The sequence below is a fragment of the Apostichopus japonicus genome, chromosome 8 (genome assembly GCF_037975245.1).
Source record: "Apostichopus japonicus isolate 1M-3 chromosome 8, ASM3797524v1, whole genome shotgun sequence".
NCBI classification, from domain to species: domain Eukaryota; kingdom Metazoa; phylum Echinodermata; class Holothuroidea; order Aspidochirotida; family Stichopodidae; genus Apostichopus; species Apostichopus japonicus.
Window position 1 is genome coordinate 35,616,103 of NC_092568.1, and position 19,332 is coordinate 35,635,434.

The 19,332-nt window shown below is 37.7% G+C and overlaps 1 protein-coding gene across 3 annotated transcripts; it reads right to left on the reverse strand.

The window, feature by feature from the left end:
* Positions 1-2,661: 2,661 nt before the first annotated feature.
* LOC139971785 (cholesterol 24-hydroxylase-like) lies at positions 2,662-17,752 on the reverse strand. Of its 3 annotated transcripts, XM_071978522.1 has the most exons (15): positions 17,413-17,752; positions 16,675-16,736; positions 15,899-16,045; positions 12,498-12,578; positions 11,451-11,532; positions 10,525-10,682; positions 10,025-10,163; positions 8,637-8,747; positions 7,206-7,428; positions 6,606-6,678; positions 5,782-5,866; positions 5,528-5,638; positions 4,444-4,532; positions 3,941-4,007; positions 2,662-2,875 (listed from the first exon to the last, which is right to left on the reverse strand). In XM_071978522.1, the coding sequence occupies exons 3-15, from the start codon at positions 16,036-16,038 to the stop codon at positions 2,726-2,728; spliced, it is 1,509 nt and encodes a 502-aa protein (XP_071834623.1). In that variant the 5' UTR covers positions 16,039-16,045; positions 16,675-16,736; positions 17,413-17,752; the 3' UTR covers positions 2,662-2,725. The 3 variants fall into 3 exon arrangements, with proteins under 3 accessions (XP_071834623.1, XP_071834622.1, XP_071834621.1); XM_071978521.1 differs by lacking the exon at positions 16,675-16,736 and having other exon boundaries at positions 17,409-17,752; XM_071978520.1 differs by lacking the exon at positions 16,675-16,736 and having other exon boundaries at positions 17,413-17,751.
* Between the last annotated feature and the right edge of the window lie 1,580 nt (positions 17,753-19,332).

A 19,332-nucleotide genomic window follows, 5' to 3' on the forward strand; every position in this document is an offset into this window, starting at 1 on the left:
CAACCTCAACAGAGAAAAATCTGGTTCATTTGATGCAACCCCTAGTTTTGGTTTCGATGATAATCGTAACCTATGAATTCATGCAGGCGGAGAGTGTGTGTGTATGTGTGTTTGTTGGGGGGGGGGGGGGGGTGAGCGGTGGATTATAATCTTCCTCGACTGATTATAAGGTAGAAGGTCAATGGGAAGAACTAGGGTTTAATGAAGGTGAGGGTGTAGTCCTGGGGTCGTCGAAGCCTTCTCCCATGTAAGGAGGTTCGCCCCCCTCCCCCACCGGCCCATTCGAGAAATTAGTTTTTAGACGTTAAACGGTGAAGTTCTGCTAAACAGTCAATATATTTTCGAAGTTTTTGGTGTTTGATGTTGTTCGAAAAGGGGTCCGACCGGTAATTCTTCCCGAGCGCATGTAAACAAAACCATCGACTGGATTTCTATTGTACAAAATGGTCTTAGGTTTCAAACTGTTCTTATGCACATTGCAGAGAGTCATTTTTGGCTTTCCCGACATACTTCTCCACACTCGACTATCATATCTATATACAAAGTGACTTTAATGTTAAAGACACCGACGTATGTACAGGCCTACTAGACTAACTTTAACACATCAATGTCTTGGACTGGTGTTATGAATGCAATTAGGTTAATCGGCAATTAGAAGTAGATTTGAAACGGCAACATAGTTTCCAGCTCATATACAAACTTTACTATTAAATCTAAGAAAAAGTCAATGGTAATTTCATGTTCAAATAACATCATAAGCCCAATTTCAATTCCACATACATTACTAAGACTATATATACAAAGTATTTCCCCTAATAAAATGGTAAACGAAGGTTTTTTCCTCTAAACAATGAATGCCACGGGTTCTTTAAACACGAATGATAGTCAGTAAATAAGACAAATGAACTCGAAATGAAAATCTTTAACGTTCCTTTTAATTTTAAATTAAACTCATATATATCCGTGTACGGTAAGTACATTAATAAAATTAGCATAAAAATTAAATTCAACCTCTACTACAATATCGATATGTATACCTCTATTATACATTGTCATGTATGAGTTACATTGTCATGTAATGAATATCCAATCATGTAATGAGTTACATTGTCTTGTAGTGAATTACATTTTTATGTAATGAGTAACATTGTCATGTAATGAGTTACATTGTCATGTAATGAGTTACATTGTCATGAAATGAATATCCAATCATGTAATGAGTTACATTGTCTTGTAGTGAATTACATTTTCATGTCATGAGTTACATTGTCTTGTAATGAGTTACATTGTCATGTAATGAGTAACATTATCATGTAATGAGTTCCATTGTCATGTAATGAGTAACATTGTCATGTAATGAATTACATTGTCATGTAATGAGTAACATTGTCACAGTATGAAACAAATTAATAGATTAGCGAACAAAAGCTGGTGTTTGTAGTTTAAAACGATTCATTCAATTATCAATAAAGTTATCGATCAAGCACGTTGAAGATATAAATTGCCTTATTAATACGCGAATCACAATATGGAAGTTACAATAATTATTTTACATATAGAAGAATGCCAAAATGGTAATAATATCAAATATCCATGCAGACAAAACGTTTCACATATTCTGTGTGCATTATTTACGAGCCTGTATATACACACACTTTAATCCAACACCACCTCTGGATGGTTATCCAACTACAATAAAGATTAGGAAGGGATCCTTAAGTACTTAGTGTTATAAGCGTTAATATCATGATGACTTTAAACATTGTCATTAGCACCCCTCTGCCCCGTCTTTCCTCCCCGTTTAACCGCTACTCCCACACCACACCGCCACCAACCTTGCTACCTTCGAGAAAGAAGACTGCTTGTACAAGTAATCTATTACGAATACCTAAATCGTCTCTCATTCCCTTCCAAATTACCCCTCTATATTCCCCCATTCCCTTTCCTTTCCTTCGAAAAAATACCTTGAAATACTACAATGATTACCCATAAATATTATGGGCCTATTCATGTTGTGATAACATCACACTATTATAAGCCATGTCTCCTTTCTCTTCCTCCCCCAGTCATACCATTTGCACGACCCTTCATTTCTTCCGCATTACAATAATCCTTCATAATAAATAATTAAATATATAGGCATACACTATCAAGGGCGTAGGAACCGAGGGGCTGGGGGGCGCCAGCCCCCCAGTGAAAAATATGGAGGGGCGGAATTATAATTCCGCCCCCCGCTTCGCAAGTCAGAAAACCCCTTTTTCATTTCCAAATGAGAAAAAAATCTCATTTGGAGCACCAAATTGCATCAAAGGCCAGGTGAAAACGCAAAATTATTTACAAAATGGAGTGGGTGTTGAAGTGTGCTACATTGCACCAAATTGCATCTGAGGCCACCTGGAAATGCCAAAAAATTCCAAAGGGGAGGGGGACACCCCCTCCCCTTAGACCCCTCCCCCAGGCCGGCCATCAGTCTTCAGCCCCCCCACTCAAAAGTACCTTCCTACGCCATTGTACACTATTATGATTAACATTCCTCCCTCCCTCCCACAACTCCCTCTCCTCCATATCAATTTACCATATCAATTTACGATGACCGTTTGACGCTAATAACCCGTGAACTTACCATCATTTGTTTATTTGTTAGTGGTGATACCTGTTTACATCTTGAATATCGCATATATGCGAGTATTCCTCTTGTTTAGTCAAACCTGACATATTATTGTATTTAAGCAGCCATTTTCCTCGTATAGATGAAGTTAGTACAAAGACCTTCCGGTTTCAAAGTTAGTTGATCAACAATTCCAAAACTCTGAGTTTGATCTAACTTGAAGGTAAAATTCTGGAATAACTTGGCGAGAATCACACGAGCTTCGATCTATAAGGCATTATAAAGAATAAAGTAAAATGTGTTGGTTAAAAATGTAAAGTACACATACACACACACACACACCCAAACATATTGATAACTTTCTCCACATGATAGATACTTGCTACAAGTTCATATGCGGTAGATCTTCTGAAAAGTACCGTCAATGCAAACATTCAAACTACAACGTTAATCATTATTGATAAGGAGGCATACAAATTTGAAAAGTTTGTTCCTTAGCCTTACGAAATAGCTATTATCAGGTTGTCGTCGTCATTAGTTATTATCAGGATGTCGTCGTCAATAGTTATTATCAGGTTGTCGTCGTCAACAGTTACTATCAGGTTGTCGTCGTCGACAGTTATTATCAGGTTGTCGTCGTCAATAGTTATTATCAGGTTGTCCTCGTCAATAGTTATTATCAGGATGTCGTCGTCAATAGTTATTATCAGGTTGTCGTCGTCAACAGTTATTATCAGGTTGTCGTCTTCAACAGTTATTATCAGGTTGTCGTCGTAAACAGTAATTATCAGGTTGTCGTCGTCAATAGTTATTATCAGGTTGTCCTCGTCAATAGTTATTATCAGGATGTCGTCGTCAATAGTTATTATCAGGTTGTCGTCGTCAACAGTTATTATCAGGTTGTCGTCGTCGACAGTTATTATCAGGTTGTCGGCGTCAATAGTTATTATCAGGTTGTCGTCGTCAACAGTTATTATCAGGTTGTCCTCGTCAATAGTTATTATCAGGATGTCGTCGTCAATAGTTATTATCAGGTTGTCGTCGTCAACAGTTATTATCAGGTTGTCGTCTTCAACAGTTATTATCAGGTTGTCGTCGTAAACAGTAATTATCAGGTTGTCGTCGTCAACAGTTATTATCAGGTTGTCGTCGTCGTCATTATCACCATTCCGTATTTCTTTTTTTAGTTGATGAACAGAATTTTAGAAGGCTCGCTCGTAATGAAACTAACGGGATCGGGGTAAGAGGAAGGGGTGGGGGTGGGGGTGGGGGGTGGGGGACGTACATGAGTTTACAAGAAAAATCATCAGAAACATGCTACAGTGAACTTACCAAAGCAAACTGTTGTCCAATGCAGGACCGAGTGCCGAGAGAAAATGGAAAGTAGGCGTACAAAGGGCTTTAAAAGAAAAATAAGGAAACCGTTCATTTTATTATATACATGTCAAGTATGCTTCAAATACAAACAAATATGAAACGAAGTAATTATTACTGCTGCTCAGTATGAAAACAATCAGTCAGAATTGTTGCAGCATTCAGAGAGTGAGGTTGCTACAGAAGCACGAAATCTTACAAAATGAATGAGTTATCAAACTGTGGAGTAGATGATGGGAGGGGTGGGGAGGGGGGGGCGAGGATCAGTCAGAGAAAGGGTCAGCTTTTTCTCCGGAAGGAAGACAGTAGTACTTGGAGTAAATCACACGAGGCAATGCTTTATCATAATTATTGTAAATTATTGTTTCGTGAAGATGGAGGGGGCCGATAGGGGTGGGTGGCCTGGGGGTCCCCACCACCACCCATAACCTCATTGTTAACCTCACTGTCTGGGTACTTACTTGTCTTCATCTCTGAGGAACCGATCGGGATCAAACTCCAAAGGATTTTTGAAGAACTGTTCCATTCTGGACATTATATAATGAGTCAGCTTCACATGTGGAGGAAAACAACAAGCAAGATTCAGTGTAGCCTATACATATCAAACTTAAGGATTGACATACTCTTAAGAGTGAACGCTTGAGTTCGCCGCTAGCAATTTCAATCACATAGATTGATTAAGATATCACTTAGAATCAATCTGAATGAACGTTGGTTTCATTGAACTGACAAAGAAAGTTTTTCATCTGTCGACGGCTAACTCTGAGTAAACTTTAGGTTACTATAACAGGGACTTACTTAGTATATAAGGCTATATCAACGAAGTAGTGCGCCTGATCCTCCCCATCAACCATCCACACCCTCTCACCCCTTCTTCGTCCCTAAACAAACATAACTAACGCGTAATATCACCCGTATTTTTATTGTTTATATCATGATGTAATGGAATTTCATTTAACAAGTGTTTATGTATCCGTTTATAGTGCATGGACGTAGATAGCTTTTCTGAAGTGGGGGGGGGGGGGGGGACGATACCAGTCGGATCAATCGAAGATGATGTCACATGGGAAGCAGAATGATGTAATACTAGAACGCATTCGTCGCTGTTATCAATACCCGGATATCCGGATTTTTTTTTAAATAACGCTATAGGGGCAGGTTAGCACTTAATATTTGAGTTTCAACATACTGAGTTTTCACTTGGTCAAATCAGTTTCAATGTACTCTAGTGCCTCTGTCACATCAACAGTATTCGTGAGACATTGGACGATATTGCCAGTACTGAATATTACGACTTACCATTCATTTTCTTCTCACACGTGGAGGGATGTTCGTGATGATGATTATTATTATTACTTTTTTCATTAGAGGCTTGAAAAGTGGGCGGGATATTATGTGTTACGTCCCCCACAGCTCACAAGTGTGGGGGGCATATCCCCACCCTCACGGGTTCTACGCCCTTGCAATAGCGTATATACAAAGTACCTGAAAAGTTATCAGCCTCACCTTTACATATATTTCGTGATTAATTAGAACAGTAAATACCTGGCAATTGGTTCCAGCGGGGACGTGATATCCACACACTTCCAGATCGTGGGCACATTCCCTGCTTGTTCCGGCAGCTGGGGGATAAAGACGCAAGGCTTCCTTCAAAACCTGCAAAGATAAAACAACATCGCTTTGGGCTATATAGACTTGGAAATTCTCTCGATTCAGTTAACAACAACCATACTAATATGTATATGTGATAGTATATATAAATTCGTCAACGGTATAATTTTGTCAAAATTCATTCTCACCAGTAATGAGTATTCCATCTTCATAACATCTTGATATTCTACGAATTCTTTGTCGCCAACGATAGAATCGATCTCCTCTTGTACTCTAGGGAGAAATATGTATAAATAAATAAATAAATAAATAAATAAATAAGGTTTTTGTTGTTGCTTCTTTCTACCTAATTTTACTATTAGCATCAATATCTTGTTCTGAATGTCCGATGTCGATATCAAAATAAACAGTAAAAGCCAACTCGATAGGATTAAGATAAAAAGAAATATGTCAAATAGCACTTGTGAGACATAGTCAATCTACTATAACCCTTTCAGATCACCTTCGAAGTTTATTTTTTAATTTTGAAATATTACTTTTGGGTTACAATATCAGTTCAATTCAGTTGAATTTGACCATTGTTAATGTCTTATATATGAACATAGTTCAGAATTATAACAATGCAGGAAAGTAGAACTCTTACAGACAAAGGGTAAAAACAGTCATTTTTAATACCTTAAAAAAATCGCAGTTGACTGTTTTAGAGATGTATTATTTTTTATATCCCGTCAGTGTCCTATTGTTAGTAATAATTATTTTCTAATCTGACAGTTTTATAGAAAAGATTACTTTTTTAGGAGAAGTTTATTCAATGAATAATTAGGGCACGGCGGAAACTTTATATTGTCACGGTCAGATTTATATCCATCTTCGTATGATTTTTACGTTATATCTTATTGATAATAGGCCTGTGTCTATAATCTATGCGGTATTAAAAAGGCTCGGTACGGTACAGCAAATACATAGCATCAAAGGGATCTTATCCAAACAAGGAAACTTATAGAGGACTTACTTCTTTGCAATTTCCGGTCGCCTTCCTAACTCAAGAAGGACAAAGCCTAGCATATTGCTAGTCGTTTCTTGTCCTAACATGTAATAAAGAGGGAGAGAGAGAGGTGTAGAAAGGTTGACAGAATTGTCGGAAAGAATTTGGCATTAGCTTTATCAAAGCAGAAAATCACCGATTAAATAAATAAATCATAAATATCACCAATCACCAAAATCTGAAGATGCCTTTCCATAAAGTCATATAATTTCGTTTTGTGAATAAAAAAATGTTGTTTTCCCACTTTTATAGTTACGCCAATTTTTTTTTTTTTGGAAAGGGGGGGGGGGGGGAGGTGAGGGTTATGAATATTGGAATTGGAGGTATACAGACTGAAAAAGAGCATTTCATTTTATCGAAAAGTGTTGATGTACTTTAAATGTGTGGCCCGGCAAGCAAAGTCACATATGCCAGTGCCTCTCCGGAAGTTCTCTTCTCTCCTCAACCTCCACAGAGTTAACCCTCATCTACCGCCCCTGAAAAACACGTCGGGTGTCTGCCTATATTCGTATTATGTCCGTCATAATGATTTCATTCTCATCTATAAGAATGCAAAGAAACACTTACCGGCGACGAAAAATGTCAAGAATTCATCCACCATCGTTTCCATATCAAACTCCTCTTTGCTGAAGTCAAAATATTTGAGAATGTTGTTCAGAATGTTGTTAGTCTGGGCTTCTCCTTTGTATTGTTCCTCTCGACTTTTTGCGATGGTATCTCTGCCAAAGTTACGGAGGAAAATCAGGGATTTCCGAATCTCTGCATGATATTTCCAATTGCGTGGATTCATCTGAATTGAGGAGAGATGCAAAAGGATTATCTATCTGTGATCACTTAATGATGAAGGTAAAGGTTGCTGGTTTTATTACCCAAAGTTCATCCTGACAGGCATGTGGAATATATATATATATATATATATTTGTATATATATTTGTATATATATATATATTTATATATATATATATATTTGTATATATATATATATATGGAAGCCATATCGGTTACATATTTCATTGTTTGATGTTAACTGTTCAGATTACCTGTTATTAGATGGTTGTGACCATTTTATAATTACAAGCCAATCAGATGTTGCTTGATTCTTTCAAGTGTAGAAATATTCTGTTCATTTCTTTTGTGGGACCGTTCCACTAAATAAAGGGGGGAGGTCAACTTATGAGCGTAAGAGTCCCGTCTGCTTAAAACTGACCAAAGGACTAAGAATAGTTTTGTTAACAGTTCAATCATTATAATTCTAGAACTATTTGTTTATAGTGCACATTATAACAGTTAGTTCTACGGAAAAAAATACCACTTAATAGAATGGTTGACCCGTACTGCGTAACATTTAATTATTCTTCGAATGAAACCGTAGAAGCTACACAAAAGTAACCATTATAGCGTATTGAAGCACAGGTAAGTGGGGAAATGGAGGGCGATCAAAAACATACCACTCAATGAAATAGTCAACTTAACAGCGTTGTATCTGTTCAAGTATGCGAATACGTTCATACTGAGCGTGTGTTAATGTAATTGGAGCATGAGAACTTTACTGTTATATTCATACGCGAGCAACGTAAGATGGCGCAAAACCACGTGACAATATCTACAACTCATATAATCGAAGCTGAGGGTTTCTATTAATCACTGTCATAATACGCAACTACCATGGGAACGTACAAAGGCGTGACGTTGTAGGATGATATGACCTATGAACTTTACGTAACGATACGTTATACGATAGTTTATACACAATAGAGAAATAAATGTAATACATTTTACGCCAGCTGTTCTTTTTCCTGAGGCGACAATATGTAACTCCAGTTGTGTGCAGCTATCACGTTAAACAACAAATTTATACACGAATGCATATCGCTGGTAACGGGGTTCATTATCTCCAAATACAGCAAGAGTTGTTGATGAGTAGAAGTAAAAGTTAAGCAACATTCCTACAATATTGACTTATACAAATTGATTTATACAAATAATTAAGTAACAAACCCAATCGAAAGGATTTTGAAATTTGTGGAGCATTCCTTTGAGGGAAGTCTCGACGGCATCGATAAAGGGGCTGTCTTCCAAAATTAGTTCTTCTTTCATCCCGAAACCAGCCTGAGAAATAAAAAAATTAATAAAAAAGAAACGTTGTTTATTCCTTCTGTAAACAACACAATGTTCAAATGATGATGATATTTAACATTATATGCTCTTGGCTCGTTAATTTATTATAGTCATGTTATTAGAGGCCATAAAGCTTGTAAAGCTTTCATTTCTTCTTGCATCGATTATTGTGTGGTTCTGAGCTGATGGCGTAATGATACATGCGCTAGGCTAGGCTTTCCATCCACTTTCAGTGATGCACCACCATGATTTAGAAGATGTTTTTCTTTCTACACTGTCTCAAACGAACTAATATAGACATCGTGTATAACCAATTTTTAAAAATGACATTTTCTTTTTCAAAATCATTGTTTTCGTTTAATGTTAATTATACCAGTAAAATAATAAAACATTACAACAACAAAACATGCCACATTCAGTTCCAGAAGAAATACTGAAGGGTCAAAAGAGACCTTCAATTTATCGATCCAGGTTGCATTACATGCTTCCGGTTACCATTGTAACAAGCTACACATTGAGAGCGCTCTTATGAATATTTCCTACAAGGCCATATACTCATATCTTTCTATAGTTACTGTACAAACATAAGCATGTGTTTGCTATTGTAATGTAGCAAGTAACCATGCGGGAAGTGATATAGGTTTCCTGTGATTGAGGTTTCTTTTCTTCACAAAATAAACAAAATCACAAAGTATCTCCGATTTTATCGAATTAAAACGATTGCTAATACTATATGTGCTTGTTTCTGATATACTCTAACATACTGATGTTATATAACAAGGATTTATAAAAGGCTAAAATAGAAGGATAGAAACCAAAACCTACGAAATCAAAACCCTAAGATAAACTAGAGAGTGCAAAAGTTAAGTACTATAACCAACATGAAAACGATTAAAAAATAAGTTTTTAACAGCTCCTCAAAAGTTAAAAAAGGTGTCACTACTACGAATTTGAACAGGCAAACAGTTACCAAACTAAGCAGTTATTACAATATATCTCCGATTGCAAAATTATAATTGTAAGCAAGGGGGATCATGACGTCAGCTGTAGACATGCCCGAGATAAGGATGACGTCACTTCACTCGTCGATCAAAGGCATCGTCGCATAGAAGGGCAGAACATAAACATACAGATGAAATTCACGCATTGTACTCAGACTAATACAAAGGACGAATTTAGTCAGGTATACACCTAGGTTATCGTGCTGTCGTTTGATTAATCAACAGCACAAGTGGTGACATTCTACCTTCACCTTCAATTCTACCTACCTTCGCAATAACATCTAACGTTGTGCGACACAGGCCGTCCATAAGTTGCACGGGCTTATCAGTGTCAGCATCTTGTTTGAATTTCACAACAAGTTTATCTGAGCTCGTGTTGAAGTGACCCATAAAGTCTATCAACTGCCTACATAAAACAAACAGAGAACATGATTAGTACCGATGGGAACTATAATACAACAGATCAGGACATATAAGTTTAATTTGGTGTAAAGGCTATATATAAGGTAAAAGCAGAGAAATAAAATATGATTCATAATTAAGTAAAAAAAGTAAAAAGGAGTGTTGTTTTAGAAAATAAATTGGAATTTTCGGTCCCCCTGGGACCTTCGTCAGCCATTCTTGGCAGTGGAATGAAAAAGTCCAATATGCAACACAATGCAAGCTAGATCTCCATCCCTCCTATTACAAACAACCCCCCCCCCCTCCCTTTCACCTTTCCCAACCACTTCGAGGTCCGTCCTCGTTTCGATTAAACATTAACATACTTCCTGTGAAATGCAGGGTTGAATATTTTACGTCGGGCATTCCATTTGCTGTGATCTTTCTCGGTGACCAGACCGTTGCCGAGGAAACGGATGCCGTATAGATCGTACATCAGATCATACGTATACGGCTTCGTGTGCTCTGTGTTCATAAGCAATGTCTGGAAAAGAATGTGGGAAGTTCTGTATTGTATCTAATTACTGTAGTTGTCTGTCCTATAATTCAAACCTATGTAACCTAAAAGATTCATGGACAAATACATCTCGTCAACACATCACACAATGTAATATCCAGAGGCGGAGTTTATACCATTAGGGCAAATCGGCCAGGCCAAAGTACCCGAGCTAGTGACCCCCCCCCCCCCCAAATAGGGATGGAGTAGCGAGAGAGAATTGGGACCTGTTATAGATAGAAACATTCAACCACATATCTCAAATAACCATTTTTCTGTGACTTCTTCATAATACTTACCTTATTACAGATTATATCATTTGATACATCAATCAAGGTATGATTAAGATATTCACAACACACCCACTGTGTGTAAACAGCCTGTGCACATATAATGACTGCCCAACTGGATAAAAATGTGTGCAAAACATCTCTCTTGATAGCCTTATATGGCCAGATCGCGTCCTTATATTTATGTCTGACCATCGGCCCCCGGAATGGTTAACCCGGTCCTAGAAGTATCGCTTATAATTATAAACGAAACCTATATAGCCTTTTGCGTTATAGTGTATTGTGTTTGAAGTTCACAAAAAAAAATTCCATTTGCTAATATCGCCATCCTCCCTCCCCTTTCCCTCAAATGTACTTTCTTCTATATAAATATATTGCCAGAACTACTGACAAAATATTTTCTGTTTGCTTTTTAAATTCTACAGTACAAATGTTTGATATTGATGCAAGTGGCATGTTTGTTTACCTTGACAGTAGCAGGATCACAAACGAAGACAAGCACTTGATGAAACACATACACAACGAAGACTGGACCATATTCCTGTTGCCTGTGGAGTGGGTGGGAAAGAGGAAGAATATAGGCTATCAGACCAGCAAAAAGCTAATGGCTCCATATGCAAAGAGTGACGGGATCTTGGAATTAATAAAGGGAGGGATGTGACCCTGCTGTCGCTGAAACTAACTCCAAATAGGGTAGGTATATGGGTCCCCCCCACACACACTGATACACACACATAAACACACACGATTTAAGACGTCAGGTGCTTCATTCTGAGAGATATATAGGGGCCAATAGACAATGAATTATACCTCTAATTAGTTTAAAATGTAAGGTTGTACCAATGACTGCTTTGAATTTGATTTAACCCCCTTCCCCACCACCCCCACATCACCCCACTACCACACACACATGGGTCTGCGTCTGGTGTGCAACGTAACCTTTCCCGCCATCCAAGAAGGTGTTCTTATAGTTTGTTCAAATTATGTATAAGGAGATATGACTGTCAAACAGGCATACGTTTTGAAACAAACATCAGCATTTTAACATAGACCCGGCACGTTATCATACAACAGCTGAATCCAGCCTAACATAATTTACATACAAGAAAAACAAGTTTCTTTTACATCTGAATCAGTCAGTTATCTTTCATATCAATATCTAACTTCACCTTTTAGGTTACTTCTGAACATTTAATGGAGGGTTCCTCTTTTGGCATTTGATCTACAACCACAACACTGGATCTTAGGGAAGCAGCATGTCTAGACAAATTCCTTTCTACAAAGATATATATTTTGCTCAGTGTAAATTACATAGCGCAACAAGTTATCTATTACAAATACTATCAAAATTGTTTAAAATGGAAGTACATTTCAAAAGATATACACAAGAAACGCGAATCAGTGTTTCAAATCGATTTTAAAGCGTTAAAACGAGTCGGCGAGCTAATTGTTTGAAAACTTTTTAAAACAAGAAGAACTTGAAAAGTGTAGGATTACTCTTATCAATACTCACATTTCCCACATTACTTGTACAAATGGAACTCGTCTTTCAACCGCGGCTACACGGATGAGGTCTACATTTCCTGCAAAAAAGCTTTAAAAAAATGGAGAAAACGTTCCAAACTCAGTGTGAATCATAAAAGCATGTCTTACATTATACATCTTGTCACTGACTACAGTGAAAGGTATTTATTTGTTTTAAATTTGTGGATAAAGTGAAATGGTGTCGCAATAGATGCAAAGCTGAATATAGAATTATTTTAATCTGAAAGGTGAAATTAACTGACACCGGTTTGGTATTTTCTTAAAGGGGGCGGGCGGGGGGGGGGGCAGGGGTGGGGTCGGTGACAAGACTAAAGCCAATGTTCATTGTCAACTATGACGGCATCACGCCCAGATGAAAATCAAGCCTTTAAAAATGACCGGGCAAGGGAAGGGGGGGGGGGTGGTAACTGGTCCATATGCGTGATATATATGCCTCCCTTCCCCCTTTTTTCATATTCGCTTAAATACAATGAAAGAGCAATGAAATATACTTTGAAATTAGCATATAGCAAAAATATGTTGCTTTTGCATTTTTGTATCAGATCGTTTGACCCTAAAATGTGGGATTTTTTTGAAACATTTCCAATTTAAAGTCAACAAGTTTTTCGACGTTTCTAGTTTATTTAAAATTAATTATAAATACATAAAAGTATATATTTATAAAAATAGGATGTAAAGACATCGTTAAAAGTTATAAAGGTTAAAAAAGCAAAGACGATATGTACAAATAATAAATCTAAGTTCATGAAAGAAGTAAAAAATAAGTTGATGAAAGAAGTAAGTTAAATTTTGAGGTACAACAAACACCCTGAATTAAAATCGCAGCATATTAAATCATATAGTTTTTAAAACTTATACCGTTCGAAACTTTGGTGTTATTGCCATTTTTCTCAAAATTGCAACAAGGCTGTCGAAGAAGTGAGTTGAGCTTTTTATGACGCGGGTCGGGTTATCGTTTTTTTTTTATAAGCCTGCCTTTTAAAATTTCTCATAACTGCATTGTTAACGTGGTTAATAAGGGTATTAAAATAAAGGTCTCATTATTTTGGCCCAGTCATGCAAGAAGGCTCTAAATTTTAGCTTATCCTAAATTAATAAAACAAAATGGTTCTAAAGACAGGAACAGCGTAGAAAATATCAGGTCAAATGTCTAGGTATTAATATCATCCATTCTTATACGTTAAGCTTCAAATATGGCACACTAAAAGATAAAGTAGTTATCATATAATAAACCCTTTTCTAAAATTCTTGAAAAATGACATGTCAAATTAAGTTTATTGTCAATACACACATACCTAAAACCATCGTCTGTTCTGTGCGGTCAACCTCAGCACATTACCACAGTTTTTCTCGCTTCGGTGGAAGTATAGGCCTTCGTTGTTTAATATAAGTATTTCCGAAAGCCATTTATTTAGATTTGCGGGGGGGGGGGGGTTCAGTAGTAAATTATGTTTCATCACAGACAGTGAAAACATGGGATACAACAGATTCATTATTATTCTGATCCACGTGATGTGATGATTAAGATATTCTATTACAGTGTCATTTGCATATTTGATGACAGAACAATTAGATTGCAAGAAGTACACAACAGTGCTGAAAATGGACTTCCCTGGGGAACCCCAACACTTATTTCTGGTTTGTAAAATAACGCCTTTTTTAATTTAATTTGCCTTCACCACCCTTTCATGAAATCAGCCAGCCAGTGCATAAACCAGGGAAGTATTTAAATCCTGAAGTAACTGATTAGGTATAGTACAGTATATTGAGAGCACTGGAAAATCAAGAGTGAGAACTTTAGATATGCTTGTGATACAAGATGTCACGCTATAAGGTTGAAACTTTAACAAATAATCAACATTTCGTTAGCAGACATGGGCGTAGGAGCCTCATTTGATTTGGGGGGGGGGGGGGCTGTAACGACTTGCCCGAAAAACATAACCAAAATTTTTCGCGCGTTCCACATGTTAATGTGCATATCATATAGGCATTCTTCGGTTATTAGGCCTACATCACATGCCAAAAACAAACAATCATTTACGGTGTTATTTCCCTTCCATATTGGTTATAATTATTGGGGAAGTCGTTACAACAATAATGATAATAATATAAGTTTAACCATTGAAAAACACATTGTAAGTTCTTCTTTCAGTAGGTGTCAGTGGCGGAGCTAGGGGTAGTGGTCAGGGGGGAGAGAATGGTCTGTAGGGGCGCTTTCGACACTATCTAAGCGGAGCGCCACCACAGGTTGGCGCGGAGCGAACAGAATTTTTTTGAGTCCAGATACTCCCTAGATCGCCGGAAACTACCCTTTCCGGGCCTTGCTAATTTGCAGAATAAATAGGTGTCATCGCCATTTGTCAGAAAATTACACCAACAAAATGTGACAAATGTCAATAGGTATTTGAGAGCGCAATAAAACAAGTCAATAATCGCGAATAAGTAAAAAGTGGTAAAAAGCTGAAAAGGGCGCCAGCAGTCCATTTGAGTCCGTCAGGGGGGCATCCGCCCTCTCTGACTGTATGGACGCTCCGCCACTGGTAGGTGCCCGAAAAATTCTCAGCATAGTGCCCAAATTTTCACCAAAAAATTTGAAAAACACATTGCAAATTATTCTTCTTTCAGTAGGTGCTCGAAAAATTCCCAGCATATTGCCCGAATTTTTACCCCAAAATTTGAAAAACACATTGCAAATTATTCTTCTTTCAGGAGGTGCTCGAAAAATTCTCAGCATATTGCCCGAATTTTCACCAAAAAATTGAAAAAACACATTGCAAATTATTCTTCTTTCAGTAGATGACCGAAAAATTTTCAGCATATTGCCGAATTTTCACCCAAAAAAAAATGAAAAATACACTGCAAATTATTCTTCTTCCAGTAGGTGCCCGAAAAATTCTCAGCATATTGCCCGAATTTTCACCCAAAAATATGGTTGGGGGCTGCAGCCCCCCCCAGCCCCCCCCCAGCCCCCCGCCTCCTACGCCTATGTTAGCAGAAGTCGACCAGCGGGGTAATTGCCCCTCAGTTTGTGAAGAAACTCAAAACGGACCCTTTTTATACACTAAAAGTATACCCCCTTTTTGAAACTGAGCACGCATTTCTATTGTTTTCAATGAAACAGTTTTGTTTTGTTTTGTTGAGAAATTAAGAAACTGTAATTAGAAACTTCTCCTTTGTTGAAAAGACCCCATTAGTAATGGAAAAGTTGCTGTTTCGTTGATAAGCCCTGTAACAAATTAATGTCTACATTAAATACGAGGTACTGTGCATTTAACATATACATTATGCTATTTGATATAGGTTGCGTTAGTATACTTTTTTTTCATAATGTCAATAAATGAGGGTTGTTTATGGTTGATATATACTAACCTAGATCTCTTGGGGCCAGGGAGGTGACTGTACTGCGCATGTTTCTGGTAGATGTTTACACAAATCCAAACAAACACTCCGGTGATAAGAGTCAGTAAAACAAGTAAAGCATATATGAACAACTCCAAGGACAACATCATCGAAAACCTATAAAGATAAACGAGAGATAAATTGTATACGATCAATTGCGTCAGTTGAGTACGTGTACGACCGCAACGTATATATAGAGCACCTAGTTATATATAGGCCGTATACATACAGATAGCTTGTGTAGGAAGTTTTTGTACAAATATGACGAGCCTAGACATAGCCTATACTGCTTAAGTAAAGTTAGTTCTTTCTTTCCTTTGCTATTTTATGTTGTTAAGATTGGAGTTTCTTTCATTTGTATAGCAGTTAGAGCATATTTTTTTTTTAAAATAACGCCGTCTCTGGAATTTCATTAACGCTGCCAGATATAGCTTCCATTGCTGAAAGCTATTACAGTAACAGAACGAGTTTTTATAAAAACAAATCGTTGTAAAGATCAATCATGCATGATATTTTCAACGTTATTGACGAAAAATTAAAGTACAGAGCGAAGATCAGTCATGCATGTTATCATCAACATTATTGACGAATAAAATTACAGTACAGAACGCATAAAAGGTTGTAAGGTATAGCAGGCTGACACTATACGATAAACCAACTAAATGAAAGTGAGTTTTCCGAAAAGTAATGACTTGTTTAACTTAAATGGAAACTAAAATGAAGCCCCAAAAAAAAAGCAGCGGTACCTGATGATACTGAAATACAGACAAACGTGAAAACTTGTTCAGTTCGTGGACCGATCACAAATCCGTGAACATCAAAAGATATGGATGAATTAATATACGCTGTACATAAAACATCAAAGGATGCAGTTTGGCAGAATTGTAACTGTACATGTTGTAGTCCAAGAGAAGAAAAGTAAAATATATATGAGATAAGTAGCCTCATGCTTCTATATGTTCTTTTTCGAAACATTTGCATTGAAAAATATATCAAATTTCTCTCTCCAGTGACAAGACGATCTTGGCTGGTTTTGCCACCAGAGTTCACAGTCGAAATGCCTATCATAGCAGGCTAGTATCTAATACGTTGGCAAAGGAAAATCAGAACTGGGATATCTTCTAAATATTGACCATGCAGGTTCCGCAAAATATACACACGTTATTCATTGTACCACCAACCCTCTCTCTCCTCGATCGATCGATCGATCGATCGATCGATCGAGAGCAGCCTAAAGCAGCCTAAAGAGGAAAAAGATACCCTCACCGACCCCAGATCCAACTCCCCCGAAATATCATACATAAAGTGGACGGGAAAATCCTATCTTAACGGCTATAAAAATACAGGCCTGCGCCTATAGGTGCAACAATCTGTCAGAGCGTAAAGATCGACTCCCTTAAAGTATTAAAACGGTACTAGTTTTATTTGTGTACTGGTGGATATCGCAAAACAATATAAAACACGTCTTCTCTCTCCTTACCTACCTTGTGTCTGTGCTACTGCATGTAGGCCTACTTTTTGGGCATAGATCCACTCGGCCTGCTAGGTATAAGGCAATGTACGTTAATTGTCAACAGAATGAATATCGACAAAGCTGGGTATGATTTGTCCGCGTGTAATTTCGTATAGAGAAATGATTCCGAAAACTCACTGAACCCGTCCGCATAGATACAGGCTTGAAGGACGTATGAAATGGACAACAGAGGTCGCTTCGCTTGACTTCATTTGTATATATAGTTGTTGTGTCCACACTCCAATCAACGTGATATACTCTTTCTACCCAACCGCACTAACCTCATTCCAGCTAACGATTGCGTCATCGATTTTCCTTCTCCGGTTGTGTAACTTTCAACCCTAGGCTTTATATGATTGCTACGATCTAACAAAAGGTAACGTAAAAGATAGCTGTGACAGGGATGGAGATTCTGGCGCCATTTCCAAACCGGGCAAGATGTGAATGTCGTCTGCTCACTGTTTACCTTCTCTTTCTCTTTTGTTCCTCTGATATTTTGAGATAAACATATAAACGAACGCCACTGATTTGGCGACGCGCATCAAATAATGTTTCTTACTAATTATTATGCACTTTCAGATTGAAGGAGTAGGACGGGAGGGGAGGGGGGGGGGGCAGTGGCGGAGCTAGGGGTATTGGTCAAGTGGGGCGAGAATGGTCTGTGGGGCGCTTTCGACACTATCCAAGCGGAGCGCCACCACAGGAAATGTTTTGAGTAAAGATACTACCTAGATCGCCGGAAATAACCCTTTCCGGGCCTTACTAATTTGCAGATAAACGAAGAATAAATAGGTGTCATCGCCATTTTGTCAGAAAATTACACCAACAAAATGTGACAAATGTCAACAGGTATTTGAGAGCGCAATAAAAAAGTCAATTATCGCGAATAAGTAAAGAGTGGTTAAAAGCTGAAAGAGCGCCAGCAGTCCATTTGAGCCCGTCAGGGGGGGGGGGAGGGGGCATACGCCCCTCTGACTGTATGGACGCTCCGCCACTGGGAGGGGGTATGTAACGCCGAAAGGGCAATGTTTTATGTTGTTTACTTCCATGCTGTCTGTTATCATTTTGTTGTTCTCTTTTGATGTTCTTGTCTACTTTTGTGTTCTTGTCTCCTTCAACGTTGCTGTCTACTTTGATGCTGTTGTCTCCTTTGATATTGTTGTCTCCTGTGGAAGTTGGCGGCGCTGTTAGCTTTTATGACTTCAAAATATGTATACAAATTCAAAGAATTTAGTGCTTTCAAAACTATCCAAATGTCCGAGAGAGACCTACTAGCCCATGTTGTATAGGGCTATGTTATACGAACAAAGTGAAAGCAGAAATGATGGAATTCTCTGTAAAATCGATGCAGAACTTACGAAATCTTTCAACCTATAAGAACAACGATATATATATATATACATACAAAAATATGTCACCAAAAACAGAACTAGTATCGTTCGATGCAGGTGGCAAACGCCAATTACGACCTTCCTTACCGGTTTCGAACCTCTGGACATACAATCAGCGTCCATAGCCGTGTCCGCATATAAAGCAGGAGGCCGAGGTTCGAATCCCGGCGGAGGTTGGAAGTATTTTCACTGTTCTTGATTTTCCAACTCATTACGATTTCAATTATATATTTATATATATATATATATATATATATATATATATATATATATCTATATATATATATATATATATATATATATATATATATATATATATATATTTAATTCGTAATGAGTTGGAAAATCAAGAACAGTGAAAAATCTTCCAGCCTCCACCGGGATTCGAACCCGGGCCTCCCGCTTTATATATATAGACCTAATTTATAGTCTCAGAATGCACAATTCGACGTCTAAATGTTCCGGAAGAGGAGCAGACTACCAAACAATAACGTTGGAAG

What these genes read in the sequence shown, in the direction of transcription:
- LOC139971785 (XM_071978522.1), bottom strand. Translation starts at nt 16,038, where the DNA reads ATGATGTTGTCCTTGGAGTTGTTCATATATGCTTTACTTGTTTTACTG. An exon ending in CGACCGGAAATTGCAAAGAA is followed by an intron (nt 5,867 to 6,605) that starts GTAAGTCCTCTA and finishes ATTTCTCCCTAG; the next exon opens with AGTACAAGAGGAGATCGATT. An exon ending in CCGCTGGAACCAATTGCCAG is followed by an intron (nt 4,533 to 5,527) that starts GTATTTACTGTT and finishes CCACATGTGAAG; the next exon opens with CTGACTCATTATATAATGTC.